This window comes from Nomascus leucogenys, chromosome 2, assembly GCF_006542625.1.
Source record: "Nomascus leucogenys isolate Asia chromosome 2, Asia_NLE_v1, whole genome shotgun sequence".
NCBI classification, from domain to species: domain Eukaryota; kingdom Metazoa; phylum Chordata; class Mammalia; order Primates; family Hylobatidae; genus Nomascus; species Nomascus leucogenys.
In genome coordinates, this window is record NC_044382.1 from 139,254,784 (window position 1) to 139,275,768 (window position 20,985).

Genomic DNA, 20,985 nt, shown 5'->3' on the forward strand with positions numbered 1-20,985 from the left:
CAAACTGTACTCCAGAGAGGTTATAATATTTTATAATTCTAGAGTGTAAGGGAACAAATTTGGTCACATCCTTATAAAAATTGTGTATTAATGTTTTGTTTTACTTTCCCATTTCATAAGCCCTATTCTTTTCCTCCCTCCAAAAATAATATCATTATTTTTTCATTTCTTTGGGTACTGGTAAGACTCAGTAACTGATAACGGTTTAATGAACCATTATTTCTTTTTAAAAATACTTTTTGGTAACCTTTATGTTTTTCTCCTACTGTATTGTAGTAGATAACAACACTTAGTCCAACTATGACGTGGAAAATGTTTAGTTTCTATATTTTATTTATTTTTAATACAGGAAAATTTTAAATGTTCACCTGGTGAAATCTTAGTCTTTGCCCTTGTGATTTCTGCTATTAGTAGAAAAATTCTAATTTGAGACAATGTTTATATGATAAGCACATGTAAATAATAATATTCTACCCCCCCTTGTTCTATCTGATTTCTTTTTGTCATTATAGAACTCTGGATCAATGTTCAACACGATAAGCTAATATTTAATATAATTAAATTTAAGTGAAAAGTGATTTTATAGCATGAACAAATGCTAAAAATTTTCCCTATGACAATAAATTAGTGTTGCAAAAGTTTCCTTTTTAAAAAATTAGGAGTACAGGCTGGGTATGACTCACACCTGTAATCCCAGGACTTTGGGAGGCCAAGGCTGGAGGATCACTTGAGCCCAGGAGTTCAAGACCAGCCTGGATATATAGCAAGACCCCATCTCTACAAAAAATTTTTAAAAATTAGCTGGGTGTGGTGGCACATTCTTGTAGTTCTAGCTACTCGGAAGGTGGAAGTGGTAGCATCATTTGAGCCTGGGAAGTTGAAGCTGCAGTGAGCTGAGATCATGCCACTGCACTCCACTCTGGGCAACACAGCAAGACCCAGTCTCATAAAGGAAAAAAACAAATTAGGGAATATATATTACTGTGGCTTTTTTGTATGTGTGTGATGACTGCAGTGGGGGCAGGGTGGAAGATTTTGGGGGCTCAAGTAATTAAACTGTTTGTCCAGCATCACCTTCTTAGCACTATGGACACTGTTAGCCTTTAGAGGGGGAAAAAAAAAAAACAACAAATTACAAATTTATCTCAAAATGTCCCTGGTTAAAAGGGAGAAATGGAACAGATACAGATATGGCAGGAAATATTTTCATAAAATAAATTTTTTGGTCCTCTTGAGACTGAGGACCAAAAAAAAAAAAAGACTTGCTCTCAGGACTGAAAGATTCAACTGCATATACATGAATGTAATTCCAGGGACAAGAGGTCTTAGCCAAAGTATGCTGAATGTTCCGGGTCTTGCCAAGTTGAAAGTAGAATACTTCATCTACTCTGGTTCCTTCTGTAAGAAGGATGCATCAAACTCTCTTTCCTCAATGTATTAAGAAATCTGAGTCATCAAATGCATCTTGTTCAGATTTCATTCTGATGAGCCAATCCTTAGTGGGCTGCTGACATCATCAGATTTTTAAACCTACAAGGCTTAAGGTCAGACTGTTTCAAGATCCACCAAAATCACACATAATTCTTGAAATGGTTTGGCTGTGTCCCCAACCAAATCTCATCTTGAATTGTAACTCCCACAATTCCCACATGTCATGGGAAGGAGCCAGTGGGAGGTAACTGAATCATGGGGGTGAGTCTTTCTCATGCTCTTCTCACAATAGTGAATAAGTCTCACGAGATCTGATGGTTTTAAACAGAGGAATTCCCTTGCACAAACTCTCTTTGCCTGCTGTCATCCAAGATGTGACTTGCTCCTCCTTGCTTTCTGCCATGACTGTGAGGCTTCCCCAGCCACGTGGAACCACGAGTGCCTTAAACCTCTTTCTTTTGTAAATTGCCCAGTCTTGGGTATGTCTTTATCAGCAGCATGAAAACGGACTAATATACTTCTCTACCCTTTGCTAGATGATTATTGCAAACAAATGGAAATTTCAATTTGCCAAGAGAAATATACTGAACAGACGGGTTTCCACTATCTTTTTAAGTCCATAAAAAAAGAAAAAACAATATACTGTTATTACCTGTACTGTTGCTACCCTCTTCATAAAACTAGGTCCTAGCCGTCCTGGGCTCTAGAATTGAATCATTTTACTAGATCTTTGGGGACTGAGCCTTAGCCAGGGGTACTGACTGACCTTGAGGGAATGGGGAGATATTCTGATACCTTTTATTACTTTCTTCAGAGAAATTTATTCACAAAGACAGGGTGGGAATTTGTACACATTTCATGTTCTCTTCCCTTGCTGCCAATATACTGTAACATCTGGGAAGGAGCACACAATTGTATATCTTGCTGCATAGTGTTAAAAAGTCATACTTTGCTAAAGTGATTTGTCCATGTGAAGGACAAATTGTTATATGATCACGTAAGAGTGATTCGGGTATCACAAATAGGTGCCTTTAGAACAGATTCATAAATGGGATTATCTAAAGGGTACCCCTTAATCCAAACTCTGATGAATCTGCCAAGGTAACAAATGTCAACTTGGAAAAGCAATGGAGAGCCATCAGAGGAAAATCTTTCTCTGCGTTAATATTAATGACAGTGTAAACCTCTATTTTAGAATTGTTACATTATATTACATAATATTCTTTACAAACATGTTTCTGGTTAGTAGGAAAACCACATACATGCCAAGCACAACATTTGGCATGCAGCAGACACTCAAATGTTAATCACTTAGACGAATGGTCAACATGTTCGAATAAAGTTGAATCAAAAGGGAAAAAATGATTCCATCATTTCAAATTTTAGGCACAAAGCTAAAATGCACACAAAAATACAGTACAATTTTAAAGGCAAAACAGACATTTAAAAAGAATCTTGGAAGCCGGGGCAGTGGTTCATGCTTATAATTCTAGCACCGTAGGGGGCTGAGGTGGGCAGACCACTTGAGCCCAGGAGATCAAAACCGGCCTGGGGAACACGGAGAAGCCCTGCCTCCACAAAAATTACAAATATTATCTGGGCGTGGTGGTGTGTGCCTATAGGCCCAGCTACTCGGGAATTTGAGGTGGGAGGATCACTTGAGCCCAGGAGGTAGAGGCTGCAGTGAGCCGAGATCATACTACTGCAGTCCAGCCTGGGTGACAGAGTGAGGCTCTGTCAAAAAAAAATCTTGGGGTCGGGTGCAGTGGCTCATACCAGTAATCCCAGCACTTTGGGAGGCCGAGGTGGGCGGATCACGAGGTCAGCAGAATGAGACCATCCTGGCTAACACGGTGAAACCCCATCTCTACTAAAAAAAATACAAAACATTAGCCAGGCGTGGTGGCGGGCATCTATAATCCCAGCTACTCGGGAGGCTGAGGCAGGAGAATGGTATGAATCCGGGAGGCAGAGCTTGCAGTGAGCCAAGATCGCGCCACTGCACTCCAGCCTGGGCGACAAAGTGAGACTCCGTCTCAAAAACAAAAATAGTTAATAATAATCTTGGAGGATCAAGGTTCATATTTCATATTTAGAAATCTTATGTAATAGGTAGAAACCTCAGATATCTAGACTTTCAATCAGAGATGAAGTTTCTAGAGAGCTAACTTATAAATCTTACAGCAGTAAAATTAAAAAATGAATACCTGAAGGATATAAGTACTGACCCTGAGATTACACTAAAAATGGGAGAACTTTTAGGTATTTAAGATGATCTTTAAAAAAAAGATTGACTTTTCACTCTGCTTTAAATTGTTAATTGCTGAATAAATATTTATGAAGTGCCTCTTATGTGTCAACAGGGTTCCAGGTGATGAAGCTACAGTGGTAAGTGAGACAGATAAAGCCTCCACTCTCAGGGAATTTACTTACATTCAAGTGAGTAAACATGAGCTCAAGGAAAGACAGACATCAAGTAAGGAAGACAATTCATATAGTGAAAAGCGCCACACAAAAAAACAAAGGGTAGTGGTATATTAAGGATTGAAATAATTGTTCTTTAAAGAGCCAGATAGTAAACATTTTAAGTTTTGCAAGTCAAATGGCAAAACACATATTTTTTAGGCACTTATATAATGAGAAAACAAATTCCCACAAAATAGTTTTTCAAAACTCAAAATATAATAATGCATACGTAAAACAGGTAAAGATACATGAACACAAAGATTAGGCAATACTGTAAATGTCTACTAATGAGGACTGGTTAAAAAAATTCTGTTAGCTGTTTAAAAATTCGTGGTAGAACACCACACCTTGAAACAGAAAAGTATTCAAAGGTATATTGCTAAAGTGAAACAGTTAAATGGAAGAAAAGTAAAACATCTCATTTGGGGTGTAAGCAACAGCAGACACATTTTATGTGCAATGAAATTTCTGGAAGGATATACAAATAAATTAATAACTAAATTCTGAGGAGTGGAGACTCATATTCTATCTTATTCTGGCAGTTTAATTTTTTTAAAACTATGATTGTGTTCCTTTATAATTAAAAACTAATAACCAAATTTTCAATGAAGAAAAAATTAAGTTTACTATATGAAATAAATCAAATAAGGGTTTGTGCTATTAAGTGAAAAGAAGTAAGCTGTAAGTTCTACATGCAGACCTAGAAAAAAATTCCTTTTCAAATTCCTTTTAGCCACACTCCTAATTTTTTTAGGACTCATTTTGTATTGAGTCAGAAATCCCAAAGAACATTTCAGAAGTTACAGAATAGCATGTATACTGATTCTATCCAAACATAAAAACATACATATATTCAAAAAAATGACTAAAAAGACACATGCCAGTTAATACTGGCTACCTTCTAAGTGGAAAGAAAAGTTGTGCTTACTACTTCATTCAATTCTGTATCATTGGACTTTTAAAATAACAAAATATTACAAAATAATAAACAAAATAACAAAATAATACAAACAAACAAGGGCATAGAATACCATAGTCTTTAAGATACTTACAATAAAAACCAACAGCTGTATGCAGCAAAAATAAAGCAAAATCAAAGTAAGCAATCAAAAACAAACTTACAGTTCTGTAGCTTTGCCCCCACTTTCATTTTGATCTAGTAATAACTTTGAAAATGCAGGATAAATATAGGTAAGCTCAAGACCAATAAAAATTAATCAAACCTGGCTGTTACACATGTCCTATAATATACACGTGATGTACATGACTCATTTAAATTTTTGTGTTGTATAAATTACATAAGAAGCTGAATTTGGAATTAACTGGGAATTGATTTTTTTTCAATCCAAATATAAATAATACCCATCACTAGATAAAAAGCCTTTCACAAAATTACACATTTGGGGGTTTAAAAATATAAGTTAAATACCTATCATATATGTGTTCACATTACTGGTACGAGCACATGTTGCAGATTGAGACATATCAGATGTTCTCTGAACAGACTTTAAAAGGCATCTTTTATCTTTAGTCCTTTTAACATGTTCTCAAGGAGAGAATTATGTAATCAACCTGAAATCAAGTTGAGTAACACACCTTCTCTTTATAGGTCTGAATTTCAGCTCCATGGGGACTTAGATTCTAAAACTTAATAATTTCAACCTCTTCTCTTTGTTCCCCCAGCTAAATCTCCAACTTACTTCTCTCTCGCCTCTTCCTACAACCCTAACCCTTATTCCCTCAGCCCCACATCCTACATATACCTATGGCAAACATACAGCTATATAAATTATTAAAACTACAAATCATAAGATCCCTAATACTTGTCTTATGAAAGCATATATTTAATTTGTGCTTTGGAAGTGTGAAAACACTTTATTTTTGAATGTTCTATGTAGTGTGAAAAGCACTGCTGTAGAACACACACACAGAGACAAAAAAATAAATTCCCATCCTGCCACATAGCAAACAATAGGAGAGACTGACTCTGCGGCAGAAGGAGGTGGGTTTCCCAGATGAGGTAACACTTGAGTTCAGCACTGACAAATAAAAAAGTTCACTGGACATGCAAGGAGAGGGCCATGGGTGGCAAACATGGGCAAAGAAAGGGCATCCTGAAAGTCCATACCATACTCAGGAAGGAGGGTTGAAGTAATAGTGGGGAGAGAATGACAGAACAGGAAGCTAGAAAGGGGGTTCAGGTCAGCAACACTTCTTCTTCACCCTGGTGGTGACATTTCTTTTATGTACCAAGAACTGAATCCAGTTTGCAGTTTTCTTACCTCTGTGATACCTTAGTGCTTGCTTTACCCTTTCCAGTAAATAGTTTAATTAACTTTATACTTTGGTAACAATCTTCACATTAACTTCGGATCAAATAACTGGAGTGTCTTCTGTCTCATGAATGACACTTCACTAATATAAAAATCACTACAAATGTCTTAGGAAAGTAATGACTCATTAAATCTTTGTTCTAAAAAGAACACTGGTAGCCATGTAGAGAGTGTGATGTGTCAGAACAGGTTACTGGGTTTAATAATCGCTCTAGTGGTTAAGTGGCAACTGAAATACAAAGGAAGAAACCATTTGCAGAATGACCTTCACTAAACTGTTATTAGGTTATGTCCTGAGGTTTTTATTTAAGTTGCTATAATAAAACATGAACTTTACTACTGTACTTATATTTCCTTCTAATACCGAGATGGAATTGAGTTTCCTCCCTTTCTACACTAGCTGCTAGGAACTTTAGAGTCAAAATTGAAGCTGAATCACAACTATGCTTATCTTTGTAAAAGCATTTTTTCTCCCACCTTTCCTTGGACCCAATTATATGTTTCAGTGCTTAACTGTATATGCCTTTTATTGAAAACCATCTCAAATCCTTTAAGTGATGGATATATAATTATTCAAAGTCAAAAGTTTTCTTCTTTGTAACAAAACTTTGTATTATATAATTGTGACAATTTCTGCCTCAAGACATGAACAGATGCAAAAATAATAATAATAATAACCTGACATCCCACAATGAAAGTCCAAACAACAATGAAAATTATGCTATAATGCTCTGATAACAATACATGACAAATACAACAACTTTAGCTTCAGGTGTTTGAGGAAAAATATGCTTTTAGAAAATTATGAACACTTTTCCGTGTATCACAGAAAAAGGTAAGTGAGGCCACTTAGATTAAAATAATCTCCCTTACTCTTTTCCACACCCTGAGTAAGATATATCTTGCCTGAGAAGTGTCTCTGTTTTCATTCTACTGCTTAGATTAGGATTACTAAAAGATACCTAATTCTGTGGTTAGAGGTAGTCTCTTTTTTCTTTTTTTTTTTTGAGACGGAGTCTCGCTCTGTCACCCAGGCTGGAGTGCAGTGGTGCGATCTTGGCTCACTGCAAGCTCTGCCTCCCGGGTTCATGCCATTCTCCCGCCTCAGCCTCCCAAGTAGCTGGTACTTCAGGCACCCACCACCACGCCTGGCTAATTTTTCGTATTTTAGTAGAGATGGTGTTTCACCATGTTAGCCAGGATGGTCTCAATCTCCTGACCTCGTGATCCGCCCGCCTCGGCCTCCCAAAGTGCTGGGATTACAGGCGTGAGCCACTGCACCCGGCCAGAGGTATTCTCTTTTTTATGTACTTCTGTTTCACTTTAGAGGAAGTACCATTCAAATTAACAGAACAAACCAATCTCCCTTTAGTTTTTTGCATCAAGTCATAATCTAGAGTTAAAAGGGCTGCAAGTAACTCTAGTATTTGCTGCACAAGGCTTAACCATCTATTTGTTCATTTGGTACCAATATGGCAATATAAAATCACATATGAAAATTACCTGAAGGATTGGAAAAATCCAACATACTGGTAGTAGGCTGCAGGAGATCAGGGCTGCTGGATGAGAGTGTTCCAGGGATGGGCATTATAGCCAGACTATGCCTACAGTGCCTTGTTCCCACAATGCTGTCATCTTGTGATTGGCTTAGGCCTCCATCACTTCAAAAGAATGTCATATATCACTTTAAAGTATTTGAGAGTACTTAAGTAGTAAACATTTCTGTTCCTTGTGCACTAAGGCATAAAAGAACCAATTCAAAGAGGTGATTTAAACAATTGAAATACTACAGCAACTTTTAAAAGACAATTGTAATGATGAAAATGGCACTAAAATTTTTAACAATTACATTAAAATAAAATCTTACTTATACAACTAAGTAATTCTACTACATCCTAATTAAATTGTCTTATTTAGTGTCTACCAGTTTGGGTGAAGAAACTGAGCCTGAGTATTTAGGGAACCCTTCAAATTTACCAGTTTTGGTGGACACTAATATATGTATCCAAAAATGCACAGCCACACCATAGCAAGGTGTTCTCTTTCTCCAGAAAATCTTGGTGATCCTCTAGGAAAAAGATGGAGTCTACATTCAAACCAAAAGCTATGGCAGGTAGTAGATAATAATGGGGCCAAGGTCAAGTGACAAAGTAAGAGTGGTCTTTAAACACTGGACCAGAAAAAAAATAGAATTATGAAAATTACAGTCTCTAAAGTTCATTCTAAGAGTACATTATTTCTTATTTAATCTCTCAAGTCTAATTATTTAAGCAAACAAAATATTCTTCCTTTAAAATATTTTAGAAATGTGACACAGGCAACTTCTAAATCCACCTGAGAAAAAATAAAAACAAAGAAACAAACACTGTCACTTAGGTTTTAGATACCCCCAAATTTTAGCTTACTTTTAAGCAAAACAGTCCTACAAAAAAAAGTAAGATAGCAGTGAAAAAAATTTCCATCAACATCAATAACCAAAAGCTACTTCTAAGGGTTGTACTTACGTTAAAACCAATGCTCTGTTATTATTAATTCTTGTCTATATTTTATCAAATGCAGCATTCTGCCTAGTACTTGCTATGCATACAAACAGAAGTATCACAGAATACTTACCTATTATCATGAAAAAGATTAAGGTATAGTATTATAAATGAATAATATGGAATACATTTAAATTATGTTAGATGTAAAATATAGGATTTTATGTAGATTAGAAAACTATGCAAGATGGAAAGTTGGACTATTAAATAAACTGCTAAAGGACTGTTAATAGTCAGACATGAAAGAGAGGGCCAGGATATGACAGAGCTGAAGAGTCAGAGAAAAGCAGAGACATGGAAGAAAGCAAAGATTAGTGTTTCAAGGGCAAGCTTTGATGTCAGGCAGATCTGAGCTACTAGCTGCTTGACTTCAGGCAAATTTCATTCCCTTTGTAAACTTTGGTTTTCTCATCTGTAAATGTGAGCAATACTATCTCCCCCAGGAATACTGAAAAATTAGGTAATATAGGCGAATGTTGTGGTGTGAAGGAAAACAGGACTTTAATTCTTAAGAATGGACTTACTTTTACAAAAATTAAAATGAGAATAGGGCTGGGCACGTTGGCTCACCCCTGCAATCCCAGCACTTTGGGTGGTGGAGGCGGGTGAATCACCTGAGTCAGGAGTTTACGACCAGCCTGGCCAACATGGCGAAACCCCGTCTCTACTAAAAATACTAAAATTAGACAGGAGTGAGGTGGCACGTGCCTGTAATCCTAGCTACTCGGGAGGCTGAGGCAGAAGAATCACTTGAACCCAGGAGGCAGAGGTTGCAGACAGCTGAGATCACGCCATACCACTCCAGCCTGGGTGACAGAGCAAGACTCCGTATCAAAAAAATAAATAAAAATAAAATAAAATGAGAATAGTACAAACCCAGAAGGGAGAATTATTTATTTTACTCAATTTATATTAAAAAGTAGAGGCAGGTCCGAGTAAAGGTACCATAGAAACAGGAAGTGCTTTCCGGGGGAGAGAAGGCAGTTTAATTTGACAGATAAGGCAAAGGAGATCTCTCATCTGATTAATAATTTGCATTTACTCTAAATTGACTCCTTATAATTTGGTTTGTATTCCTAAAGATTAGAGTTAAATGTTCTAAGCTTAGGTAAGACAAAATAAGAGGAAAAAGGGCTTCCAAAGGTATTTAAATTATACAGAAAATAATTTTTTTTTTTTTTTTTAAAAAAACAGTCTTTCTTTAATTGACTTCTGAATTTCAACACATCAACTTTTGGACACAGAGGGTGCAATAACAATCCAAGGAAGCAAACCATTGAAGAGGTTGTCCAGTCCTAATAACGAAGTAGAAGCAACTTTAACAATGTTAAAAACTTACAATTTTCTATTAAAGGGAATTAACAGCACCAGTTGCAGCAAGCTGAATCACTATACAAATTAAGACGTACAGAAAATATGAAAAGTCTTTATATCTCTTACTGATGCTATTTAACATCGCTTCTGCTTTTGAATGCTCAACAGAGACAACAATGTACAGCTATAAATACGTAAAGCTGGTTACAAATTCGTAGTAATTAAAGTGTGAGGTGCATAAATGAAAACTATACTGCTATGTACAATCCATGCTATGCCATGAATGAAACGGTATTTAGTTGGCAAAACATCCATGCTTATTTGAAAGCTGAGTTGATAAAGCCCATTTGGCAAGTAATTGTATCATTCTTACCAAAACAGTCTCCTGAAAAGGTGATGCAGTAACAGAAACAAAATCATTTAAAAAAATTCCTCAATACTTCCCCAACACTAAATTTACTTAGGATAAAAGTACTTGGTTTCATATTATGAAACTAAAAAGGCTACATAAATATCACCAATATGTAAATAAAAAAGAATCCCAATATTTAAAAAGCAAACAAAAAATATGTTGACAAGAAATGGGGAGGAAAAATACAATTCCTGTTAAGCAAGCAAGGCAGTTTATTTCTGGGATTGTTACAATGAGTAACACAGAGATGTTACTTAGGCAACTGTGATTTTAAAAACAAAATAAAAGCTGCGTGATTTTTAAAATAGAAGAACAGATTTCCTGAAATGTGAAGAATTCTTAGGTCAATAAAAACCATATTTCTGTCTTAACTTACAGATGTAATTCAAACTAGTAACATTTTTCACTTTAATTTTTAGGTACATTCTTTTAAAATTACATCACGGTTTGTTTGGGATTTTGGAATTATCTATTCTTATCTCAAGTATTTGTTCTTTCCTTACATTCTTTCTTTTCTATGACAACTCATCCTCTACTCTTACAGAATGAAGTGCTGCTAAAGGCAGAGAACAAGTCTCTCTTCTTGGTGCCTCTTCCAAAGAGGTCTGGCACACAGGAGATGCTCAGAAATTGTGAAACTGAATTCATTAAACATTTTTTTCAATTAAAAAATAACAAATGTTCAAGAAGAAAACTTGTAAAATACAGAAAGAAAGCAGAGAAGGAAGGGAAAAATTACCTATGAAACCATGCCTTCCAAAAACCACAATCAACATTTTGATATTTTTCCTTCTAGTCATTTTTCTGATGTATAGTAGAATTTATTTAACCAATCCTTGTAGTTGGACATTTAGGGTGTTCCAATTTTGTTTTAGTATAGATAAAACAACTTAGAGCATCTATATATAAATCTTCATCTAATTACTATTAGAAACAGAACTACTGAATCAAAGAATTTTGTCATTTTAAAATACTTATTGGCCAGTGTGGTGGCTCAAACCTGTAATCCCAGCACTCTGGGAGGCTGAGGTGCGTGGATCAGGAGTTCCTGCTCTGGAAGGAACTCCTGAAGTCAGGAGTTCCAGGTCAAGAGTTCCAGACCAGCCTGGCCAACATGCTGAAGCCCTGTCGCTACTAAAAATAAAATAAATAAATAAATTAATTTTTTTTTTTTTAGTTGAAATTTCACTCTGTTGCCCAGGCTGCAGTGCAGTGGCACGACCTTGGCTCGCCACAACCTCCATCTCCCTGGGTTCAAGTGATTCTCCTGCCTCAGCCTCCCGAGTAGCTGGGATTACAGGCATGTGCCACCACGCCCAGCTAATTTTTCTAGTTCTCTTGCCTCAGCCTCCCAAGCAGCTGTGATTACAATTGTACGCCACCACGTCCAGCTAGTTTTTTGATTTTTGGTAGAGCTGGACTTTCACAATGTTGGTCAAGCTGGTCTCAACCTCCTGGCCTCAAGTTATCCATCCACCTCAGCCTCCCAAAGTGCTGAGATAACAAGCATGAGGCACCGTGCCCAGCCAGAATTTTGCCACTTTTAAAGCTTTTAATAGAAAAGCACACCAGTCTAAACTTTTATATTAGCACACCAGTCTAAACTTTTACAAACTTATTACATGATCAATTCTGTCCCTGACCATTCTTTTTGTCAATCTGTGAGGAAACAAATGGTATCCAGTATTAAACTGTATATCCTGGATCAATATCAATACAGATCATCTGAGTCATGTTTTCTGCCTATTTTTCCATTGAAGTTTCAGTGATTTTTTTTCCTATTTGATTTCTGAGAGTGCTTTATATTTAAAGAGTAGTATACTTTTGTGTAGCAGAAGGAATTGCCTGAATTCACTTCAGATGACTGTCAAGAAATATAAGATAAATTCTCAAAAATGCAAAAAGGCCAGTCTGATAGGTAAGACAGCTCTCCCAACAAAACAGGCTCCAGAAACCTTTGACTTCCAAGATAACCTATTTTTTCTGTATTTATGTGGCTGAAATAATTAGCATTGTTACTCCTTGGAAACATGTTTGGAAGGGACAGACAGGTTAATATAAACTTCTGCAGCGCAGCATTTTATTCATATTTATATTCATAACCAAGCATTTTCTTGTTGGCAAAAAGCAAGAGACCCAATAATCCCTTCTGAGTTTAAGCAAAACTATTTTTACCAGATAGTCCTCTTTTTTAGGTACCCATATAAAGTTATAATGCTTGAAAATACTCAACTGACTGTTCCTGGCGACCTCAGTTCTACACCTCTTGCTGTAACCAAAGACAGAATTCAGGTACAGTAACTAATTCCCACACCCCTCACTAAAGGATAATGTGGAGATGAGATACTGATTTAGCTGCCTAAAACTTGAGTACAGCTGGTTAGAATGTGATAGTAACAAGTTGAAGAGAGTTATAATTACAGTGTTGTCTGTCTTTAGACGATACATGTCACAACTGTGTCACTGGTAAAAATGAGACGCAGTTAATGGGAGACAGATCTATTCCAGACAAAACCCATTAAGGTTTCTGGAAGTGGAACTCAGGGCATTACCCCCTGAGGAATTCTCCTCATGCGTTCTTTTCTGCCTTCTAGATCCTCGGTTTTGTCCCTTTTCCACAGTGCCTTCCAGTCATCCCCAACTGTCCCTGACCTCTTCAGTGTGGGCTGGCCCCTCTAACATTCTCCTTACTCAATCCCCATTTGTGAGACCATGCCTTTTCTTATAATGTTTGCTACAGTACACTTGACATTAAAAAATTTTGGTATTTTAAAGTAATGATTTTTATAAGCCACTCACCTCGAGGATAGAATGAGTAATGAACTTTTAGAAAAAGCTCAGGGTATTTTAATCCTCTGAGTTCCAAATTAAATGAGGAGAAAATGTGTTTCCCTGACTGGAAATAAGAACTCTGGAAGACGAGCATTTCTGATGGGAAAATCTTCGAGATTTTTAATTATTGAAAAAATATTTAAAAATAGCTATCATTAAAGATGAGAGTTGACACAATTCCAAGTTGCCCCCCAATTGTTCTCTCTGCTATCACTGCTATATTGTGCTGTATCCACAACCCCAAATCACTAACACAGCCATCAGAGACGTCTTCCTAAAAGAACAAATCTTATCAAATCACATGTCTTCTTATGGCTCCCTGTCATGACATAATGAAGTCTATTATCTTTAGCATAATATTCAAGGTCCCTCATAACCTACTTCTCTTGCTCCAGCTCTAGTTATATACACATAAACACAATCTATTCAAACCTAACAAGTTTGTTCCTGCCTCCACTTATTAACCTGTAACGTGAGAACTTTGCAATTTGCTTAGATTATCAACTCTTGGAGGATAAGAACCTTGATCTATTTATCTTCCTGTCTCTGGCTTAGTATATAATAAATGTGTACAGAATAAGGGTTCCTGATGTGAATTTCTCAGAGGTAAGGACTATCTCTTTTTGTTTCTATAACTATAATCTGGCACAATTACCAGGAACTTTCAGGAGGCAAATAAATATTTTCTTTTAATGTATTTTTTGAACTTGCTTCATTTCATTCACTGATCATTCACTGTCTTAACTTATTCAATAAATATAAACTGAGTGCCTACTATGTGCTAAGTATTGTACTGCTCTTGGTGAGAACTTTTGTAATTGCTTCAGGAAGCTGCTAATGTAATATATACTAGAGTCATCGCCAATCATGACACTTTAGTGGACTAATTCTGTCGGTATTTTACAGACCTTAATTTACATTTAAAATCTTCAAGTATTACTAAGTTTTGGTGATATCCCATTTTGGAAATAGAAATAGGTCTGATTAAAAAGTTCAGCTTTAGAATTCAAGAAGGAATAAATGGTGCTACAAAGGAAAAATGATTAAAAAAAAAGAACAAAAACTGGTGAATGAGTCCCAAGATTTAAGGTGTACAATTTGTAGAGATCAGGAGACTAAAATTGGACCAAAAATATTTAAAAATAGATTTCATAAAATAAAATGGACAGTCTTTCCCAAAATTCAAAATAATGCTATTCTATAATCTGAAAGTGGTAACTTCATGAAAGTGACAGGGAGAAGTTCAAATGTATTCTTATTTGAGTACTGTTTGAAGACTTTATGATACATTAGTTATATAATAAAGGAAAACTTACCCAAGTCTCTCCCCACCCCAAATAAAAACTTTACAGTGAAGATGAAAATTCCTGCATGGCTAAGATTGGCATTACCTACCTAAATAGCTTTGGAGGCAAGATACTAAATCGTGTTTTATCCAAAATCTTCCTGATTTTGTTTCTTCCACCTGAAACAGTATTTGCTTTAACTTTCTTACTTCCTTTCTCCTGTGATGTCTGTTCAATATCTCCTGGCACATGCTGGATAGAATGGCGATTACTTTTTTTTTCAGCAATTTTGGGAATATGAGGAACACCAGATTTCTCTTGTTCAGTCCTAAAAAGTAACTCTTTGAACACTGTGGAAATAAAACAAATGTGTCATTTCATTTCTTCTCTTCAGAAAATTTTTATACTAACAACAAATTTTAAGGATAAACACAGTGACTTTCCATTATTTGAACTTTCTCAGTCTCATTCAGCTAAACACTGTCAAGTATTTACCCATCCTTTAGCAGCTATATCTTCTTCTTTCTTTAGTTTTTATACCTGATTATACTTCTGATGTTGCCCAACACTAATAAAAGTCAGTGGAGGGAGAGGGAAAGGAAGTGGGCAGGCTGCAGGCAAGTCTGAAAAAAACAGAGGTTCCTATTTAGGTAATAAGTAATATAACTGCTAATCAACTAATTTTATAGAAACAGACATTTATGTTCTATTGTATGTTATTTCTCATAATACAGCTGACCCTTGAACAACATCAGTTTGAACTATGTGGGTCCATTTATACTTGAATTTTTTTCAACCAAACATGGATTGAAAATACAGTATTCTTGGGATGCAAAAACCTGCGTATGGCTCTGAAGAACCAACTGTGGGTCTTGAATATGCACAAATTTGGGTGTACATGGGGTGGAGGTCCCGTAACCAACCCTATGCTTATACCAAGCGATAACTACATATGTCACTTAAGATGAGACCTGACTACTGCAGTCAGGTTCAGATTGTAAAATTTAGATGAGAAAAGCTTTGCTGGACTTTATTTTTACTGTTACCAAAAACAGTAATTTTGGTTATTGACTGATTGATTGATTTTGAGACAGAGTCTTGCTCTGTCGCACAGGCTGGAGTGCAGTGGCGCAATCTCAGCTCACTGCAACCTCCACCTCCCGGGTTCAAGCGATTCTCCTGCCTCAGCTTCCAGAGTAGCTAGGATTACAGGCACGTATCACCACACCCGGCTAATTTTTGTATCTTTAGGAGAGATAGGGTTTCCCCATGTTGGCCAGGCTGGTCTCAAACTCGTGACCTCAGGTGATTCGCCCACCTCGGCCTCCCAAAGAGCTGGGATTACAGACATGAGCCACCATGCCCGGCCTAATTTTGGTAATTTAAATTCGGTAATATGTAACGATTCCTCACAGTCACACTTATGAGGCTATGTCATTCAGTAAACCTGCTAAAAAAATATCCACTTCAGTGGTCTGAAGTAAAAACAAGTAAACAACCAATCATATCTTAGATACTGCTTTTTTTTTTTTTTTTTTTTTTTTTTTTTTTTTTTTTTTAATTTTGAGAGAAGAGTTTTGCTCTTGTTGTCCAGGCTGGAGTGCAATGGCGCAATCTCGGCTCACCACAACCTTTGCCTCCTGGGTTCAAGTGCTTCTCCTGCCTCCCGAGTAGCTGGGATTACAGACATGCGTCACCACACCCAGCTAATTTTGTATTTTTCGTAGAGATGGGGTTTCTCCATGTTGGTCAGGCTGGTCTCGAACTCCCGACTTCAGGTGATCCACCCGCCTCAGCCTCCCAAAGTGCTGGGATTACAGGCGTGAGCCACCATGCCTGGCCCTTTTTTTCCCCTTTTTTTTGAGAAAGGGTCTCACTCTGTTGCCCAGGCTGGAGTTCAGTGGTGTGATCAGGGCTCACTGCACCCTCGACCTCCTTGGGCTCAGGTGATCCTTCCACCTCAGCCCCTGGAGCAGCTGGGATTACAGGAGTGTGCCACCATGCCAGGTTAATTTTTGTATTTTTTTGTAGAGATGGGGTTTCGACATGTTGCCCAGGATGACCTCAAACTTCTAGGCTCAAGAGATCTGCCCGTCTCAGCCTTCCAAAGTGCTGGGATTACAGGCGTTAAGCCACCGTGCCAGGCCTCACATATCTTTCTGTCAAGTCTAACTAAGTCTGGTGAATTACTTCATCCTTAATGAGGGTGCAGGTACATTTGGGAAATTACCTGCTTAGCAATCTATTTGCCTACACCAAATTTTTGCCTTGTGAGGATGGCTACATCTCCTTGGGATAAGGCAAAGATAAATCTGTATAAGGTTAAATATCTAGAAACGAGTCATGGTGCCTGAAGAAGTCTGAATTACAGAGAAGTCTGAATTACAGAGAAATAGTGGTTGCGTATTCTTAGAATAGACTTAAATGGCTTCAGCTGCATGAGCTGTGGAAGCAAACACTCAGCTTGTCATTACATACAGCTTTGAGCAGTATATGCTGCACCTTTTTTTATTTTTTAAGCTGTAAATTGTGTAAATATGCCCACTGAAAAATCCAATCACAGAGAATTTTTTTTGGAAAACAACAGAAAAGGAAAGTAAGAGTTTCCCACAAAATCAAAGAACTTACAAGTAAGACAGAAATGGATAAAGCCTTAAGAATGGATTAAAGCATTTACAACTTGGTATTCACTTATAAAATCTGGACTGATTTGAGGGTTTCAACAGAAGGATGATACCACATTACCAAAGGACAGCGCAAGTTTATGAAAAGCACATTTTTCTGCTTTCAAAATGATGGAGACTTTTTAGAAGTTACCTTCCATAAAGTCTGCACGATTAAAATAAAGAAAAATATTTTACAAATTTCACTTTATTTTAAGCCATATGGTAATAAAACACACACATGTGTGTGTGTATGTATATATGTACATTTATATATGTATTTTTTGGAAACAGGGTCAGGTCTCACTCTATCACCCAGGCTGGAGACCACAGCTCACTGCAGCCTTGACTTTATGGGCTCATGTGATCTTCCCACTTCTGCCTCCTGGGTAGCTGGACTACAGGCATGTGCTACTGCACCCAACTCATTTTTTCTATTTTTGTCGAGATGAGTTCTCACTATGTTTCCTAGGCTAGTCTTGAACTCCTGGGCTCAAACGATCCTTCTGCCTCGCCCTCGCAAAGTGATGGGATTACAGGGGTAAGCCACCACGACTGGCCAATACTTTTTAAATCTAAAATTCGGACATTCATTCAAAAAATGTTAACCTATAAATATAGGTCAGGCACTTCACTTGATGTTTGTATATTACTCCTGTTTTGGAACTTACAGTCAGTCTAAGACGCATAAAACATAACCAAAGGAACTACTTAAAACAGTAGGAAAGGGCAATCTTCCTTAAGCAAGTAATCTTCTAAAAAGAAATCAGAAAGATGAGAAGATTTTAACTAGGCAAAGGATGCGTAATCTTAGGTAGAGAAAATCTCAAGTTCAAAGTCCCTGTGGTAGAAGGAAAGTTCATGAAAATTAAAATGACTAGAGAAAAAGGTAGAGATGAGGCCAAATAATGCTATGCTAAAGTATTCAAATTTTCTGTTAGAGCAACAGGAAAACTCTGAAGGGGCAGATTTCCTTAGTAGTGTGTATATAAGGTAACTGAATTATTTTTAAAAATTGTTAAATTTGGCTGGGTGTGGTGGCTCATGCCTGTAATCGTAGCACTTTGGGAGGCTGAGGAGGGTGGATCACCTGAGGTCAGGAGTTCGGGACCAGCTTGGCCAAAATGTTGAAACTCCATCTCTATTAAAAATACAAAAATGAGCTGGGCATGGTGGCGCATGCCTGTAATCCCAGTTACTCCAGCGGCTGAGACAGGAGAATCACTTGAACCTGGGAGGCGGAGGTTGCAGTGAGCCGAGATTGAGGCACTGCACTCCAACCTGGGCAACAGAGTGAGACTCGGTCTCAAAAAAAAAAAAAAAAAAAAAAAAAAAAAAATTGTTAAATTTCTCCACTGGACCTGAGTATGTAATTATAAGTAAAAATCTGTGGAGCTTGTAGTTTGTTTTAAAGAAGAGAAATGATTGTGTTAAATTAAAAAAATAGGGACAAAAATGAAAGGATAGTGAGTACACATAACTACAATGCTATTAAACAGCAATATCAGACATTGTACATGAATCAAAAGTGCCAAAGAATCTATAAAAGCTTAATAAAACTGACTACATAAAAATTAAAAATGTCTCTTCCTACATATGTGTATATGCATTCACAAACACACGAAACAAAAGTCAAAACACAAACCACTTGGGGAAAATACTTTCAACTTTTCAGTTGAAAGATACTATTTTAATTTATAAAGTGCTCAAACAAGTCAATAAAAGATGAGTAACAATATAAAAAGGGGCAGATGAAATCAAAAGACTTTACAGAGGCTGGGTGCAGTGGCTCACGCCTGTAATCCCAGCACTTTGGGAGGCCAAGGCAGGTGGATCACGAGGTCAGGAGATTGAGACTATCCTGGCTAACACAGTGAAACCCCGTCTCTACTAAAGAATACAAAAAATTAGCATGGTGGCGAGCACCTGTAGTCCCAGCCACTTGTGAGCCTGAGGCAGGAGAATGGCATGAACCCAGGAGGCGGAGCTTGCAGTGAATGGAGATCATGCCACTGCACTCCAGCCTGGGCGACAGAGCAAGATTCCATCTCAAAAAAAAAAAAAAAAAAGACTTTATAGAAAAGAAATGCCAAAACACACAAAGGTGCTCAACCTTGTTATTAAATAGTGTATATCAAAATTTAAAAGACTGACTATACCCACTGCAGACATTTTTTTTTTTTTTTTGAGACAGAGTCTTGCTCTGTTGCCAGGCTGGAGTGCAGTGGTGCGATCTTGGCTCACTGCAACCTCTGCCCCCCAGGTTCAAGCGATTCTCCTGCCTCAGCCTCCCGAGACGCTGGGACTACAGGCGCATGCCACCACACCCAGCTAATTTTTGTATTTTTAGTAGAGACAAAATTAGCTAGGATGGTCTCGATCTCTTGACCTCGTGATCTGCCTGCCTGGGCCTCCCAAAGTGCTGAGATTGTGAGCCACCATGCCCGGCCAAGACATTCTTATATACTGATGAAGCATAGATCGTGATAAACTTTCAGAAAGTAAAACCCTGCAGTGTCTGTCAAAAGTAATTCCACTTTGAGAAATGTATCATATAGATGGATCTATATGAACATAAAAGTACAAATAATTTTTATATCTCTGTTAATAGCAAAAACTATAAACAATCTAAAATACCTATCAATATGACATTAACTCAACAGATTACGGTAATAATAGAATTCTATGTAATAATAAAAATTATATAACAAGTAGGTCTGTATGAACTGATGTGAAAAAGCACAGAATATTGTACACAGTATGGTTCCATTGTATACCTATTTTTAGTATTTTAGTTTTCAAAATGTAGGCACTTACTACTTTTATTAAAACTTAAAAAGACAAGTTATCTGAGAAACGGGATTTTTGTGTTTAGAGACAAGAGTCTTGCTCGTTGCCCAGGCTGGAGTGCAGGGACACAATCACAGCTCATTATAGTCTTGAACTCCTGGGCTCAAGTCATCTTCTGCATCAGCCTCCCAAGTAGCTGGGACTACAGGTGCACGCTACCATGCCCAGCTAAATTTTGGTGTTTTGTAGAGACCGGGTCTCACTATGTTGCCTAGGCTGGTCTTGGAACTCCTAGCCTCAAGTGATCCTCCCGCCTCAGCCTCCTAAAGTGCTAGGATTACAGGCATGAGCCACCACGCTTGGCTAGAAGTGGGATTTTTAAAGATGTTAGAAAGCTGTGGAAGCCGAGAGGAATAAATTAAAATTCCAGGATAGGAAGAGAGTAAACTGAGACTGCCAGCTGTTTTCTTCTCTGGGTGCATTTGCTAAATCTAAACATGAGGTGTGGGTCAGGTAGAGGGACTCTCTGAGCAGAAAGAGAACTTTAGATGGCTGTGAGCACTTGCATGAAAACTAGAATTCAATGAAGCCTAAAAGCAGTGTGACTTTTCTCCACAGGACAACTGCTACTAGTAGGAGTTCCCTTTTCTCATTCCTCAAGCCAGGCTTCTCCTGGATCTCTGTCTGTACCACAATACTCACATCCAGGTTTTAGGTTGCCTTGAGTCCAACCTAGGGCATACTAGAATTAAAATAATAGTGAATTCACTGCTGGTGGTGGTACTTTGAATTATGGTATTCTTCTGCGAATTGCCTGTTGCTATTTGCTTTTCAGAGTTCTCAACTAAGTGGGTCATGATTCTGTCCAGGTTTACTATTAAGTTCAGTGGGAGATGAAGGGTGGTCTGTGTTTACTCC

The 20,985-nt window shown here is 37.4% G+C and overlaps 1 protein-coding gene across 5 annotated transcripts in view; it reads right to left on the bottom strand.

The window, feature by feature from the left end:
* Nucleotides 1-20,985, bottom strand: part of RAPGEF6 (Rap guanine nucleotide exchange factor 6) — a 219,539-nt gene that overhangs the window by 41,157 nt on the left and 157,397 nt on the right. For 3 of the 5 annotated variants that reach the window (XM_003259922.3, XM_003259924.3, XM_003259923.3), the window contains exons 16-17: nucleotides 14,724-14,964; nucleotides 7,734-7,891 (exon numbers count right to left, since the gene is read on the bottom strand). In XM_003259922.3, coding sequence (XP_003259970.1) covers nucleotides 7,734-7,891; nucleotides 14,724-14,964 — 399 coding nt within the window. Of the gene's footprint in view, nucleotides 1-4,949; nucleotides 4,965-7,733; nucleotides 7,892-14,723; nucleotides 14,965-20,985 lie in introns of all 5 variants that reach the window. The other 2 variants (XM_030818449.1, XM_003259925.3) reach the window with 1 other exon arrangement.